The 15,638-nt window shown below is 39.6% G+C and overlaps 1 protein-coding gene across 1 annotated transcript in view; it reads left to right on the top strand.

Moving 5' to 3' along the window:
• Positions 1–15,638, top strand: part of tmem255b (transmembrane protein 255B) — a gene marked incomplete at its 5' end in the record, with an annotated part of 29,208 nt that overhangs the window by 222 nt on the left and 13,348 nt on the right. Inside the window, 2 exons of the mRNA XM_083759194.1 lie at positions 489–662; positions 1,509–1,571. Coding sequence (XP_083615320.1) covers positions 489–662; positions 1,509–1,571 — 237 coding nt within the window. The remainder of the gene's footprint in view (positions 1–488; positions 663–1,508; positions 1,572–15,638) is intronic.

Raw genomic sequence — 15,638 nt, 5'->3', positions numbered from 1 at the left:
TATCCTGACATATATTTATTCTTTGTTTCATTTAAAGCTATAATAAGAACGTTCTTTTTGCATTAGCTTATACTCTCTGAAACAAATTGTTTTAAATTAATTACATTTCTTAGGCTATTGTATTAATGCATTTGAATGTTTAAAATAATGCACTAAGAGATTAATTAATAATTGAAGGATAGGCTGCTTGTTTGTATAGACAGGCTGTTGCATCAAAGAAGGTTATTGATTGATTGAAATATTTATTAACAGTTTGCAGAATTACAGTACATTTCAAGCACAACTCAATACAAAGACTGTTAACTGTGAGTGGACGACCCAATTAAGCATTACACTTGTTTACAAAAGGGTCCACCATGTTCAAATCATCAAAACATTTAGAGACGTTAGTAGTTAGTGGTGTATATGTGTGCATATTGTATAAGGCTTCACTTTAATAGGCCTGTGTTCTTTATTATCTATGCATGATCACACCCTGTGTTCTGAAGCCGAGTCCTTTATCATCTATGTGTTCTGAAGCCACGTACTGGAAGAGGAGGAACACAGCTCTGTGGATGACCGTAGCCCTGCTGTGTCTGTCTATGGTGGTGTTGGCCGTGGGCTTGGCTTCTGCCACGCGGACCGACAACGTGCCTGTTGCTGGTTACTATCCTGGAATTACAGTGAGTAATCCATGACCATACACCCACATTATTAACACGTATCCATGATACACCCACATTATTAACACGTATCCATGACCATGATACACCCACATTATTAACACGTATCCATGACCATGATACACCCACATTATTAACACGTATCCATGATACACCCACATTATTAACACGTATCCATGACCATGATACACCCACATTATTAACACGTATCCATGATACACCCACATTATTAACACGTATCCATGATACACCCACATTATTAACACGTATCCATGACCATGATACACCCACATTATTAACACGTATCCATGATACACCCACATTATTAACACGTATCCATGACCATGATACACCCACATTATTAACACGTATCCATGATACACCCACATTATTAACACGTATCCAACTATCCATGATACACCCACATTATTAACACGTATCCATGATACACCCACATTATTAACACGTATCCATGATACACCCACATTATTAACACGTATCCAACTATCCATGATACACCCACATTATTAACACGTATCCATGATACACCCACATTATTAACACGTATCCATGATACACCCACATTATTAACACGTATCCATGATACACCCACATTATTAACACTTATTTACATTATTATGTTGTGACAAACACAATAGGCCTACATGCCATGGCTCGACCCACATAAATTATAAATATAAATAAAACATGGGGATTAAAAGTTGTCTGGACCAGGAACTAGTGATGAATCATTCTACATCCTGTCTCCATATCGCTCTCATTTTTTCTTTCCTTCTCAATCATCTGTTCTTTAACCCCCTCCCCCCCCCCCCCCCCCCTCTCCAGGTGAGCTTTGGAGCCTTCCTGGGTATTGTTGGCATCCATCTTTTGGAGAACCGCAGACCTATGGTGAGTCTGATTACCCAGTGTTGTGTGTGTGTGTGTGTGTGTGTGTGTGTGTGTGTGTGTGTGTGTGTGTGTGTGGTGGGAAAGGACAGTGATTGTAAGCAATGTCTAAAGGGGAAAATAGTTTGAAACTTATGAACACATCTGGCAAACAGTGAGAGTTTAGTAGAGGAGTTTTGGTTTGGTTGTGATCATTTTTTTAAATTATATTTTTTGGTTTTTTTCTGCCTTTGATAGATGAACAGTAGTATGACAGGAAATGGGGGGGGGGGATGACAGACACGCAGCAAAGGTCGTCGGGGTCGAGACTGAAACCCTCGACGCCCTGGATTACCAGCCCAGACAGCTACGCCAGCTGCCCGGGCCCGTTGTGATCTTCTAGGTAAAAGGATAGTTAGTGTTAGTGTCCGGGTAGCTCAGTGCCTTTGAACCACAAGTTCATGGGTTCGATCCCGGGCACCGCCAACTCAGCGTAGGAGTAGCACGGCTTGGGTGCGGCAAGTCGTGCGGGAAGTACTGGGAGCTGATGGTAGGTGTGGCGCTCCACCTCAGCAACCCATCTCCCAGGGGTCTAGCGCATTGTAACGGGGACAGACTCCATCTCCAAGGGGTCTAGCGCATTGTAACGGGGACAGACTCCATCTCCCAGGGGTCTAGTGCATTGTAACGGGGATAGACTCCATCTCCAAGGGGTCTGGTGCATTGTAACTGGGATAGACTCCATCTCCCAGGGGTCTAGCACATTGTAACTGGGACAGACTCCATCTCCCATGGGTCTAGTGCATTGTAACTGGGACAGACTCCATCTCCCATGGGTCTAGCACATTGTAACGGGGACAGACTCCATCTCCCTTGGGTCTAGCGCATTGTAACTGGGACAGACTCCATCTCCCAGGGGTCTAGCGCATTGTAACGGGGATAGACTCCATCTCCCAGGGGTCTAGCGCATTGTAACGGGGATAGACTCCATCTCCCAGGGGTCTAGCGCATTGTAACTGGGATAGACTCCATCTCCAAGGGGTCTAGCGCATTGTAATGGGGATAGACTCCATCTCCCAGGGGTCTAGCGCATTGTAATGGGGATAGACTCCATCTCCCAGGGGTCTAGCGCATTGTAACTGGGATAGACTCCATCTCCCAGGGGTCTAGCGCATTGTAACGGGGACAGACTCCCGCGTATTAACGCTGATACAGACAATAAGCCACTCCCGACCTAGCTATAGTGTTAGAGTGTGTGTGTGTGTGTGTGTGTGTGTGTGTGTGTGTGTGTGTGTGTGTGTGTGTGTGTGTATGTATATGTGAGGTCACATATACATTTGAGAGTTTGGTAGTCCTAATGACCTCTGCAATCACTCTCTAAAATAGGTCACTGTTCTGGGAAAAGGTGCCCTGCACTGCATACCATAAATAATTTAAAAGGGTTGTGTTACAGACATTACAAATTCACTAAAGTGTTTATGGGAAATTGCGCTATTATGAGAAAGCAACAAATGGGATTACCTTATGCTGTTGTACTCATGTTCTCCTGGTCCTCGCGTCCTCTTCAGTGAACATGACTGGATTTGTGGGGAGCTAAGTGAACGTGATTGACCCCGGACATCAATGACAAGCAAGGAAATTGTATTAGTATTGCCTAATGGCTGACACATCTCCTTTATTTTAGACAGGGACATAAATATAATAACAACCAACATCCTAGCTAAAGCTCCTGATAGACCATTACTGTAATAGTAGCTTAACCACTTTTAACCTGGTTTCCATATTTCTTTGGCATGTCATTAACATGTGAAAATGTCCAAAATAGTACAAAAAAATTACTGCAAATGTACAATCTGCGATACATTGTGAGCTTGTAGATAGCTCGTCTATATTCACCGGAAGACAATAAATAATTAAGTGGTTAAATCGTAATATTAGTGATTGAAGCTGCAAAGTTTGTCTGCGACCAGTTCTAAACAAAGGGAAGGAAATGACCTCAACAAGTGACTTCTTCACCTAAATTAAAATAAGAGACGGTACCAGGTAGTTCCAGTCGACTAGTTCATGAAAATGCCATTGACTACCAGGAGTTGCTTGGTGTGAATACCAGGAGTTGCTTGGTATGAATACCAGGAGTTGCTTGGTGTTATGTTAGTGTCAGTGGTATTGTCTTCCAAACACATGAAACCCAGTGTGAGAGTTGTTTGCGTGGATTCCTTACACCAGTGGTTCTCAACATAGGGTGCGGGGCCTCCTATAGGGTACATGGTGAGTTTCCAAGGGTTCACCAGAAAAATGAGGAACAGTTCAATTTAACTTTTAGCCTATTTCAGCGGCCGGCTATACGTTAACGGTTATCGATTAAGGGAGAATAACGGAATAACCATTTTCTTTGCTTAATCTAATGTTATTATACTGTATCCACGAAGTGTGGATACTTATCTTTTACTTAAGTCACACGATACTTATCTTAAACGATATTTGCTGTTTACATATATCGATATACTCGATTTTCTTAATTAAAATCGAGTTACTATATATCGTTACACCCCTACTAATATTATGTATCATTTTGGGGGTCTAGGTTTGAGAACCCTTACCTAACATGAGCAGAGGTGGACAGTAACATTGTACATGTACTAGAGTACTGTACTTACAGTGAGTAAGTGCATTTAATTGATGCAGCAGTGATGTGTGCATTTTGTTGTATCCGACATGTAAATATCTCCCCCCCCCCCCCCCCCCCCAGGTCAGAACAAGACAAATAAAACAAAGACAGACAGTACAGTACAAGACAGTAAAAGTAATTAGTAAACTAGTATTGAATGTACTAATGAACATAGTAAGAAGAAATAAATAATAAAATAAATAAAAAAGGGTAAAACAGCATTTTCCATCAGGGTATGGCAGTGGTGCCCAAAAGGTAGATCGTGATCTACCAGTTGATCACAAAGGCTGTGCAGGTAGATCACACGACATGCCCCAAAATAATTATAACTAGAAAATTCGCAATTTAAAAAAATTGCAGAGTGTGGTTGCCGCAGTGGCTTACATATGCCCCTCCCACTAGTATTGCCAGCCAATTACAATTTCAAGTCACGCCTTAGATCATGCGTAAGTCATTCGGAGGGGCTTTAACCCCCGAAATTCATGTTTTTGCGACAAACGGTTACATTTCTCGCATTTGCGGCGCCCCCTATGGATGAAAATGGAATTGCTTTTAGAACTTGGTCGATTGAACCACCCCGGACATGTGATTCAAATTTGGGATGGATTGGACATTCCGTTCGTGATTTATGGCATTTTTGTGATATAGGCCCCTCCTACTAACTTCGGAAGACGATTACGGCCGAACGATACGCACTACCAAAATTCTGCAGTTGGTGATTTAATCGGATATGTCCAGAGATCATGTGTGCCGATTTCTGTGAGATTTGGACAAAATCTGTAGGAGGAAAAGCAAAAAGTGTGTTTTGGACAAAATTCAAAATGGCGGAAAATCCATCATGGCGGAAATGGGCGTGGCCTATATGGGGAGATGCGTCATGACCCAAGGAATCCAGGGGAAAAAATATTTTGATTTTACGACCTACGGTTCAAGAGTTATAAGCCAAAAGGTAAAGTGGGCTGTTATAGCGCCACCATGAGGCCGACCTATAAAATTATAATTTTAATTAATTTTAGTCATAATTAAGAAATATCCCTAAAAGTTTTGTAACTATAGTGATTAGTCTCCGAGGAAAAAATACTTGAATGTGATTTTTTGCCTTTTCCCATTCATGTCAATGGGGAAATTTAATTCACTAATAAATTCATATCAATTAAACTATACAACATTTCTCTTAACAAAATACAAGCACACGATTCCCGATTTTTCCGGTCAATTTGACATATGGCTCAAGTGCGTACAGCGTACAGTGTGGGAGGTATAAAGTGACAAAAAAAAGACTACAGTGAAATAATAATAAAAAGAACTAGAAAGCAGTTCCTGTAGAAACTGCGTGGGCTCGCGTAAAATGCTTTGTATAAAGTTATTGCCGTGTCAAGTTTGAAACTCGGGGACCGGAGTAATGGTGTTACCATTGGTGGTCTAAGTCCATAATCAAAATTTCTGGACTGTAACATATTGTAAAGAAAAGTAGAAAATGTATTAAAGCTGAAGTAAAAGTTAAAAAAGTATGAACATTTGTAAAAACTATAGTTTAAGCATAAATAACTGCATAAAGCGGAAATAAAGTATGTGGAAGTAGTATGATGCCCAAAAAGGGGCAGAATAAAGTAAGTAAAGTATTACTGTCTACTAATGATTTATAATGTATGAATAATGCTTTACAATGTATTCTTGATGAATCAAGAAAAGGTAAAAAAGAAAAAAAATAGTCAATCCAATGGAGTATACATATAAAAGCATTCATGAGCTTAACAGAAATAGCATACTTTTACATGTAAAAAGAAGGTTCAAATAGCATATAGGCCTATCTTTAAAAGCATAAACACAATGATTATTGATAATGGTCTAAGATATTTCTTAAAAAAAATATTAAGATAAAAAATATTAAGTTCTTTATTATTATTTTTTTCCTTTTAAGTTTAAAAAAAAGTTAAAGTTTTAATTTTTTAATGTTTTTCATTTTTTTTATTTTTTTATTTTTTTATTTTTTAATCATGCTAATGCTAACATGCTAATGCTAACATGCTAACATGCTAATGCTAACATGCTAACATGCTAATGCTATCATGCTAACATGCTAATGTTAACATGCTAATGCTATCATGCTAATGCTAATGCTAACATGCTAATGCTAACATGCTAATGCTAACATGCTAACATGCTAATGCTAACATGCTAATGCTATCATGCTAACATGCTAATGCTAACATGCTAACATGCTAATGCTAACATGCTAACATGCTAATGCTATCATGCTAACATGCTAATGCTAACATGCTAATGCTAACATGCTAATGCTAACATGCTAATGCTATCATGCTAACATGCTAATGCTAATGCTAACATGCTAACATGCTAATGCTAACATGCTAATGCTAACATGCTAACATGCTAATGATAACATGCTAATGCTAACATGCTAATGCTAACATGCTAACATGCTAATGCTAACATGCTAACGCTAACATGCTAACATGCTAATGCCATCATGCTAACATGCTAACATGCTAATGTTAACATGCTAATGCTAACATGCTAATGCTAACATGCTAACATGCTAATGCTAACATGCTAATGCTAACATGCTAACATGCTAATGCTAACATGCTAACATGCTAATGTCAACATGCTAATGCTAACATGCTAACATGCTAATGCTATCATGCTAACATGCTAATGCTATCATGCTAATGCTAACATGCTAACATGCTAATGCTAACATGCTATTTTTTAAGTTTTCATTTTTTTCATTTTTTTCAATTTTTTTCAATTTTTTTCAATTTTTCCATTTTTTTTCCATTTTTTAATTTTTTTTAATTTGTTTAATTTTTTTTTAAGTTTTTTTTTAATTTTTTTTTTTTTTTTGAAAATATTTTTTTATAAACGTGTGTGTGTGTGTGTGCGTGCGTGTGTGCGTGCGTGCGTGCACTTGCGAGAGCTGTGTAAAGGCCAGCCAATAGGAAGACAGGGTGTGTGTGTGCGTGCATGCGTGCGTGCGTGCTCTTGCGAGAGCTGTGTAAAGGCCATCCAATTGCACAAATAGCAGACCTACAAGCCCACAAGGTATCGCAGAGCAACTCATTGAGATCTTGTAACTTTAATTTCAGCCCTGTAATTAAGCTCTTATATGTCTCAGCTGTGGAAGTGTAAAAGACAAACAAGTGGCGCGCAACTTGAAGGTCTTGATCTTGAATGGTCTTGAATGGAGGGAAACTATGCCCGAACAAATTGCTCTATCGCAAAAAGTAAAAGTCGAATGCAAATAATTTCTTCGCTGTGAGTGGCCTGAGATATTGAGGTACACCATGTGCGATTGTGGTGTTGGTACGATCGAAAATGTGGTTATAAGAGCGAGTTAAGAATTGTCATCGCGAGGTCAATGAGCAGATTGACTGTATTTGTGTCACTTAAAAGGCCGTAGTTCACATTCTGTATGTCTCTGTGTTTTGGTGGTCACATTGTGTGAAAGAGGACATGTGTGGCTACAAAATGACCAAAGGACATGCGTGTAAAGTGAATATTTTGGCCGGGACGGCAATTTGTTTGGTAAACTTTCACGGAAAGATTTTCTGTTCTCCGCACTCTAGTGAATGAAGCCCGCACTCTAAGTTGGCACTAATTAGGCGAAACGGCCTGCGATTGAACTGCGATTTCGGAAAAACCGTTTAACGTATTCGAATACGGTTTGAACCACGAAGAAGTCCAGAGTCGTGTGAGCTTTCTAAAGTTTAAATCACGTTTCTACGACAAAGTATGCCAGAGTAATGAGGCTGCAAAAGTGAGGTTGATTTAGAGATAAATCCCATACATTGTCAATGGGAGGAAAAAACTATAAATAAAGTTAAATATTTTAAAAAGTATAAACTTTTTCAAAACAACTTTTTCACCAATGAAAGTTCAAAGATAGATGAACATTATAAAGTTTGAATGAAGTTTCAAAGTGAAAGTATGACGGAGTTATAAGAGCTCAAAAAAGTTAACTGTGAAAAATGGGACCTTTTTTCCATCGACTCTCACTATAAAGAATGTAAAAAAAAGTTAAAAAGTATAAAAAGTATAAAACTTTGTAAAAAAAAAAAAACAAGCATAAATAACTGCAAAGAGCTGAACAGTTTGAAGTTTGAACTGAATTTCTAGCATAAAGTATGTGGAAGTAGTTACGTGACAAAAAAAGTGGCGGAAATTGGAATAAAGAAGTATAAATAAATAAATAAATATAAACTGGCAGTAACAATTGTGTGCTCGCTGAGGCGAGCCCACAATAAAGTGTTACAATTACTAGAGTCTGGTTGCCCCTTTTGGGGCAACCACACTAATTAAATATAAAAACAAAACCCCTCTTTTTGGCATCTGCCACTGAAGGTGATTGACAAGGGCCTGTGGGCTCCCTTCATGGCTTCTAAATGTAGAGAAATGCTTTGTTTTCCAGAGTCAGTATAGCATTATAAAGAAGCTGAAAACTTACCACTTCCATACAGAATGGGAGGAATGCTTTTTTCCCCCACTATTTCACTGTGTCTAATCTAAGCCGTTATTCCAAACCGCCCTCAGTTTTTATTAATTAATTTATTTTATTCAGGGTGGGTATAGAATAGATCATGCTGAGCTGGTCATTTTTAAAAGTAGTTATCAAGTCCAAAACGTGTGGGCACCCCTCGGTGTTATGGTATCTAGGTTACATACATTGTATCTTTACTTGAGCTTTTTGTGTTTGTGGGTACTTTAACTGCACCAGACAAATACTGTACTTATTTTTTTAATAACGTTTTTATATGACATCAGAATATTATCGACAATGATAATGAGTAGTTCTGTTAAATAAAATGAAAAAAAAACAGGCAATGTAAATGTTCCACATACAATACATAATAAAAAAGACATAAATGTGATAAACATGAAAAAACAAAACAAATACTGTACTTCTGACTAACCACATTTAGGTAGGGGAAAAGGAAATTATCTTAAGTCCCATTTAAAATATAATGAAAAAAAAGCAGATCTGCAAGCTCACATTGTGCACATATATTTAAGCAAGTAGTCCAGTATACATTCATTGAATTACAAATTTGACAAAGCAACGTTCACTTGTAATTTAGTCATGTTTGACTAAATAAGTCTTTCACTGAGGTCATCAGAGCTGAGGTTGTACTGTTGTGGGACATGTGGTACTACAGCGAGGAGCAGCGACAAGCCTTCACTGCCTATTACGATGACTTTACAGAAGAGCTTCTCTGGCTGCACTAACAAGAGGTGGTGATTCTCAACAAGTACTATGAGGGGGGGGGCACGGTGGCACAGTTGATAGTGCTGACGCCTCACAGCTAGAAGGTCCTGGGTTCGATTCCCGCTCGGGACGCTATGGGTGCTGGCGGCGTGTTTCCTCCTCCGCGTCAGTGCCCATACCCGAGGCGGGGTTGGCGAAATGTTTAGAGTACCAACAGGAGGCACTGTTGCACCACTCACTTCAGACTAGTCTGATTTCTTTTTTACTGCTGGATCACTTTATACAAGGTACAGATACAGATTATACCATGTGCTCCAAAGATATAGTTCTGTGTGGAGTTTGCATGTTCTCCCCGTGTCAAGGGTAGGTACCCTCACAAAAAACATGCAGTAATCCTGGTCTCTAAACTGCCTCCCCCTGGCCAGCCTGATGGAGGGGAAAGGAACTGGTCGGAATAACGTGTTCCTTCCACGCGCTACGTCCAACCAGGGAAACAACCCCCTGTCAGGTGTAAAGGAGCAACTTGGACACTCATGCATGAAGGAAGCATTAGTTAAAGTCTGTTGCTCTCCCCAGGTTGGCAGAGGGTGTGTAGAGCCCAGGATCACATTAGATAATTGACACCGGGGTGAAAAATGGGTTACAAATCGTGGGATAAAAAAAATCAAAACAAAAAACAAGTACTATGAGGACCACAGAGGCTTGTTTGAGGGAGTCACACGGTGGCATGAGAACTTCAAACTGTTCGTGGAGCTTGAATAAACAATGATCTCTCCAGTTTGAACAACAGAGGAGGGAACCTTCTTAAAGAACCAAAGCACAGGTTGGATGTACAGAAAGGTTTGTCCAAGCTAGAGAAGACCCTCAAGGCTCAAGTTGAGGGATGGCAACAAGAGCACGACAAGGAATTCTTCTTTAACAGGCAGCAGTTTATAAAATACATGGCAGCACAGTGGAGCAACCTCCAGGCAGAGAAGGAGCTGGAAAAGATGGAGCAACTGTAAAGTCAACTCTGTTCCACTCCAAAGGACACAACTCCAATTTCCAACTCAATCCAAGGATTTTTTTATTTTCCAACTTTTAAGCTTAGTGTTGGCTTCATTGATTGGCTGGTAGTAGGTGATCAGTAGGTTGAAAACCTTCGAACACAAAGAAACAAAGATTAACAACAAATGATGAAATCCTTTCAAAAGCACGTTCTCTTTTTAACCACTTGATTTTAAACATTAAATATTCTTAAATAATCAAATGTCTTTTAAACAATTAGTGCTCTTAAACAATGAATGCCTAAATTAAGTATTTAAAATTTTATTAAAGTCAACATTTTAAACAAATTAAAAAATTCAAATTACTTTACCCTTTAAGCTTGGATAAAATTCAAGTTAAGTAAACATTTAGTAAGTAGTTAAAGAAAATAGCTGAACTTTAAGCTTGTAGATCAGCTCTAATTGAACAAGGCCTTTAACATGAATTGTCCACATTTTATTTTGTAAAGTTATACTTTTAAACATGTCAAACAGAAATGAAGGCAATACTGCAGTGTTAATGTGTTCCTTCCTGACTTCAAACGGAAACAGTTTAACCTACTATTCACAATTAGCCTGATTTTAACCACAACTAACAGTACTGCAGTGCATACATAAGTGTAAATAAAACAATACAACATTACCGACCATTGGCGTCTTTGGAGGTAAAACCCAAGAGTAGTGTTTGCATCTGTTTGTTTTTTTGAGAATGACTGAACCTCCATTCCTTTTAAGGTGCTCCTAATCAAGTAATGAGCAGCCATCTTGCTGCTGCATTCTGGGAGATGTAGTTTCTGAGGTCTGAGTTGTCAACTTATCATGCTGGCCAGATTTTGGTCTCAAGTCCTTTGACCAGCACTGGACATGATCTAGAGAAGGAAAAGTGTGCCTTCACATGTCATCATAGGATTATGAGTAGATGTTTCTGTATGGATTATTCTACTGTTATACATGGGCAACTGGCGGCCCGGGGGCCACATGCGGCCCCCACCTTCACTTAATGTGGCCCTCAGGTTAATATCAGAATATTGATATATTATTGATTTCAGCTGTTACAATTCCAAACATGCAAACATGGCCACTTTTGTATGTCCAATGTGTTTGGATTTAGTTCATAATGTTAACATAACAAAATTCATTTGAAATTAAATAAAACGGTTCTTTTTCAGGATTCAAAAAAAAAAAAATAGTCAAATTTCAGGATTTCAATTCAAATATAGCAAAAATAGCCGATCTACAAGCTCAAAACGCGTCGCAACAGTACACGTTTTGAGCTTGTAGATCGGCAATTTTATTTAGATTGTAGATCGGCTATTTTTGCTACGACATTAATATGCAATGTGGCCCTCTGGAGTGAGTGTGGAAATATAGTGGCCCTCTGGAGTGAGTGTGGAAATATAGTGGCCCTCTGGAGTGAGTGTGGAAATATAGTGGCCCTCTGGAGTGAGTGTGGAAATATAGTGGCCCTCTGGAGTGAGTGTGGAAATATAGTAGCCCTCTGGAGTGAGTGTGGAAATATAGTGGCCCTCTGGAGTGAGTGTGGAAATATAGTGGCCCTCTGGAGTGACGAGTGAGTGTGTAAATATAGTGGCCCTCTCCATCGTCAAAGTTGCCCACCCCTGTTCCACTGTTATACAAGTGTGTGAGAGAGAGAGAGAGAGAGAGAGAGAGAGATGTGAATTTTTCACGAGGTGTCCTGTGCCTGGTCAGATCACTTTGTCTTATGTTACGCTACTGCTTAATTTATATACTCCGTCGTTTCCCCCTCTGAAGATAGTCGATCTACAAGCTCACAACATGTTGTATACGACTTGATCAGGCTTAAATGATACTATAGCTAATGTGGTCCTAGACCTGTTCTCGGATGTACACGCAATACAGTGTGTGTGTGTGTGTGTGTGTGTGGGTGTGTGTGTGTGTGTGTGTGTGTGTGTGTGTGTGTGTGTGTGTGTGTGTGTGTGCGTGTGTGTGCGACACTGCACGCGTGTGACATAGAAAGAGATTTAGGGCCGATGGGTTTGCGTCTCCGGCATTGCTCCCAGTTCTACGCTTTAAATTTTAATGGGACGACTGCTGCCACACTGGCGCAGTGCTTCAATGTCGCTTATCACACACACACACACACACACACACACACACACACACACACACACACACACACACACACACACACCACAGTCACACACACCCCTTCCTTCCTGCTCAGTAAGATGATCAGAGGCTAGCAGAACAGGTTTCCTCATTAAAGAACAACTAAGCGTATCGTCACACTGCAGGGATCATCTGATCGCCCCCAAACATATTTTACATCCAGGGTCTTTCAAATGCAGGAGCAGCACATTTTCGAATGATGATTTCATTGCATGCTATAAGTATCAGAAGAATAATACATGGTTCATGTACTATTATTATTACAAAACAATCAAATCATCAGACATGGGGAAGGTGTGGCTCCAACGTGGATCTTTATATGTCTTGATGAATTGAATACATACGTATAGGACCACACTGGAAACAAGCCCTCAGGGTTATTGTGTTGTCTTTTAGCATTATTGTAACTGTACTTCTGTACTTTTTGCAAACTGTTAATAAAGTAGTAGCCTATGTGAAATAAAATGTGGGCGCTACTATAGATACTATGTTCACCTATACTGGCACGAATTTGGTTTGCAAGTTTAGCTCTGGAGAAACACGCACGCACGCACGCACGCACGCACGCACGCACGCACGCACGCACGCACGCACGCATGCACGCACGCACGCAAGCACGCACGCACACACACACACACACACACACACACACACACACACACACACACAGCTTCCTATTGAAGGCCAGCCTCCTATGAAGCCACACCTGACTCCAACCTTTAGTTCCCATCTTGTCTCATCTCGTAAAAGATCTCAAAAAATATTGAAAGGATTATGGAGCATGAAATTACGTCGCTCCAAAAAACTTGAAATCAAATAGTCTGTGAACGTTAAGCTACTATACTGTCCATGCACTAACGCTTCCAGTCCCTATAATAATAGGGTAATAATCCACTGTCTGCATCCAGTGCAGTGTACTGTACCTGCCTGATGACTGAAGGCATTGATAGTCTCTTTGCTCCAGAGGATCCTGGCCTGTATTTCACACACTGCTGTCCCCTCGGTCACCTTGTGGTGGCAGAGCAGAGCAGAACACAGGGCCCATTAAGAATAACCCATTCTGACCTGAGATCAGATTCTAAACAGTCTAGACAGTTTTCTGAAAAAGCTATGTTTCTATGTCAGTCGTTCTTCGATTTTTTTAAAATAGCAGACCTACAAGCTCGTAGCGCACCACTCGGTGGCGCGCTCTGAGCTTGTAGATCTGCTATTTTTCAATAGCTAAAGCATAACATAATGCTAACACCAAAACGGGTTCCCCGCCCAAAATTAGATAAGGGCCATATTTTTTACTTCCCAGGCCATGGGATGTCCAGTGCTTATTACAAGTGTGTCCAGCTGTGGTCATGATTGGTATTTCAAACTGAATGACCTTGCAGGCAGTGGTCTGGTGGCCGGAGTTGCATAACCATGGTCACTCAGTATCTCATTGTTGTTTAGATCTCAAGTATACTTGTGTTAAATTAACATTAATTACATAATGATTTCCACGTTTGGTACAGCCTACTGTTCACTTAACTTTAAACAATAATAATAATAATAATTTTGTTTCTCAGTTTCAGTTTAGGTTTAATGAGTTTTTAAAGTGGGTTTACTAGTTTAGCTTAGTTTGTACTAGGTTTTGTAGATATCAGTCACTTTACCCTAACTTTAACCAAAATGATTTATATTTTCTATTATATAGTATATGTTACTGCAGCCATGTCAAGGTTTTCATGTTTCTGTATGTGTCCTTTTGGGGGCGCTCTAAAAGTGTGTTCTATGTGTTGAGGGTTCTCAATTATGTGTCTTGGTTGCATCTGTGTTCTGATAATTAAGCTTGTTGGTTACACCTATTTGTGAGTGAGAGAGGGCAGAAGTCTCATTACACTGAAGAGAGTGCACTGCAGATCACTGAGAGAGAGCTCTGTGCAGAAGGAAGAAAGCAAAGTAGACCAGAAGAAGTAAAGTAAACTAGGAGAAGTAAAGTGAACAAAGTAAAGTGAACTATAAAATGTAAAGCAGAAGAAAGTTAAGTTAAGTACACGAAATGAAGTAAAGTAAAATAAAGAAAAGAAGAGAAGAGAAAACAAAAGGGTTTTTCAAGAAAGACTGAAGGTTCCAAGTTGACCCCATTCATGTGCAAGCAGGCAAAGTGGTCAGTACTGTATTTATTTGTGATTCTTATTGTGAAGGTTTATGTATTATTGTGAATGTAACAATATGTTCCAAGTTAAAGGTATATTCAGTGATCTCACTCAAAAAACCGTAGGTTTCGTTTTTGGCTGTGGGACCCAGCCTTTCGTCCAATCAGGATAGAGAGTCAAAAACGAAACCTAAGGTTTTTTGACCCCCAGGGGTTAACTGGGGACAGGGAGGAACTCCTTATATGGCCAGCACACTCTATAGTAGGGAGGATTATCACAACAAAACAAAAAAATAAGTGATATTTGAATTAAGTGAAATCACTGAATATACCTTTAATGTTTTGTTGTCTTGTTTTTGTATGTCAGTTCTACGGTGTTTTACAGCACAGTGGTGTTAATAAACAGCAGTAAAAAATAACTCAGAGTCTCGTGCGATGGATGGGCGGCACAGTATATAAATATAATATAACCAAACCTTATAATGGCATATAGCTTGCTTACCTGTGGAGCTCTCATCATATAGATTGGATCCAATGTTTCCCTTATATGGATGATGTCAATAGGATGACATCATATTGATGAGGTTATATTGATGACGCCAGTCTTCACCAAACATGGAGCACGTCAGGATGATGTAATCTAATCAAACATGGAGCACGTCAGGATGATGTAATCTAATCAAACATGGAGCACATCAGGATGATGTAATCTCTTTTACTTTTACTTTGGATGAGGGAGTGTGCTAGGCTGTTTTACTTTGGATGAGGGAGTGTGCTAGGCTGTTTTACTTTGGATGAGGGAGTGTGCTATACTAGGCTGTTTTACTTTGGATGAGGGAGTGTGCTATACTAGGCTGTTTTACTTTGGATGAGGGAGTGTGCTATACTAGGCTGT

This window comes from Protomyctophum parallelum, assembly GCF_964188405.1.
Source record: "Protomyctophum parallelum genome assembly, chromosome: 2".
Lineage (NCBI taxonomy): Eukaryota > Metazoa > Chordata > Actinopteri > Myctophiformes > Myctophidae > Protomyctophum > Protomyctophum parallelum.
The sequence above is the reverse complement of the archived record's forward strand: the minus strand, read 5'-3'. Positions and strand labels throughout refer to the sequence as shown.